We start from the raw sequence: 1,212 nt of genomic DNA on the forward strand, positions 1-1,212 counted from the left end.
GGGGGAGTGAGAGAAAAAATGACGAGCAGTGAGATGGATAGGGTGCAAGATGTAACGTGTGGAAAACGTTGTGCGGGAAACAAGACAGTCAGTTTGGGCTTCTGCTAACTGAAAGTCAGAATAAGTAGGCCCTACTAGATCTTAGTAATGCATGTACTGAAAAATAATATATAGTCATTATATAAGCAAAATAAATACAATATATTATTATATTACAGGTGAGATCTATTATAGTCCTACAACTGTTGTATAGGATCAAAGATAGTGTTATGTAGACTCTTTGATAGGATTTTGGATATTTATGATATCGATTCTTTATTAAATCTTTATGGATTCGGCTACGAAGTGCCAGCAGTCACTGTTGACTTCCTTTTACGCTGGTGACATGGCGGCCGGTGTGAGTAGGCCTACCGGTACCTTGAAAATCGTTTCGATATCTGTTTTAATAAGTTAAAAAATCACAACTGAGACTCTGAATAAAATAAATAAGTGTTCCAAATAAACATATTTGTATCTATTTTCTTCCTTACAGACTTTATACACGTACCCTCAAAGCTTCAGGGCCAACAAGGTCCTCATCGCCGCTCAATATAGCGGGGCAGATGTGAAAGTAGACGGCAGTTTCAAGCTCGGTGAAACCAACACGTCTGCTGGTTTCCTGAAGAAGTTCCCAAACGGGAAGGTAAGACTATCAAAGTATGTAGATCTATAGCTTGGGTGTCCTTTTCATCTGTTCCAGTAACAAATGGGTCCAAATCTGGTTATATTATTACTTGTCAAAAACTGGATTGTTGTTATCCATGCCCGGTCCATGGCCTTGTTGATGGGTTTGAGTCATGAGTGTAGTAGACTGAAGAGTGGTGCAGCAGAAGAGTATTGGTTACCGGGCTATGTTTGACCCAAAGATTGCCTGGTAGATCTAGATCTCTAGATCTAGATCTAGATTCTAGATCTTTCTTGATCTATCTATCCAGATCTAAATCTAGATTAGATCTAGATCTAGATCTAGATTTTCTATTCTGATTTATTAAGGCTAAGGCCACCTCTATTCTCACCCGGAGTGCAGGCGAGTCTTGTGGCTATTCTCACCCGGTGCGCGTTCACCAAATTTTGCGTTCACCCTAAACCATAGAATTCTACACTGTGATAACAGAAAAATTGTAGAATTCTGTGCAGTGAACAAACGTTCCATTACAACTGTAGCCGGTAAAT

The 1,212-nt window shown here is 39.5% G+C and overlaps 1 protein-coding gene across 1 annotated transcript in view; it reads left to right on the plus strand.

The window, feature by feature from the left end:
• The first annotated feature begins 293 nt into the window (after nucleotides 1-293).
• LOC101857155 (elongation factor 1-gamma) overlaps nucleotides 294-1,212 on the plus strand; it is a 23,210-nt gene continuing 22,291 nt past the window's right edge. The window contains exons 1-2 of the mRNA XM_005089089.3: nucleotides 294-397; nucleotides 533-682. Of these exons, the coding sequence (XP_005089146.2) occupies nucleotides 329-397; nucleotides 533-682 (219 nt within the window). The 5' untranslated portion in view covers nucleotides 294-328. The remainder of the gene's footprint in view (nucleotides 398-532; nucleotides 683-1,212) is intronic.

This window comes from Aplysia californica, unplaced genomic scaffold, assembly GCF_000002075.1.
Source record: "Aplysia californica isolate F4 #8 unplaced genomic scaffold, AplCal3.0 scaffold00003, whole genome shotgun sequence".
NCBI classification, from domain to species: domain Eukaryota; kingdom Metazoa; phylum Mollusca; class Gastropoda; order Aplysiida; family Aplysiidae; genus Aplysia; species Aplysia californica.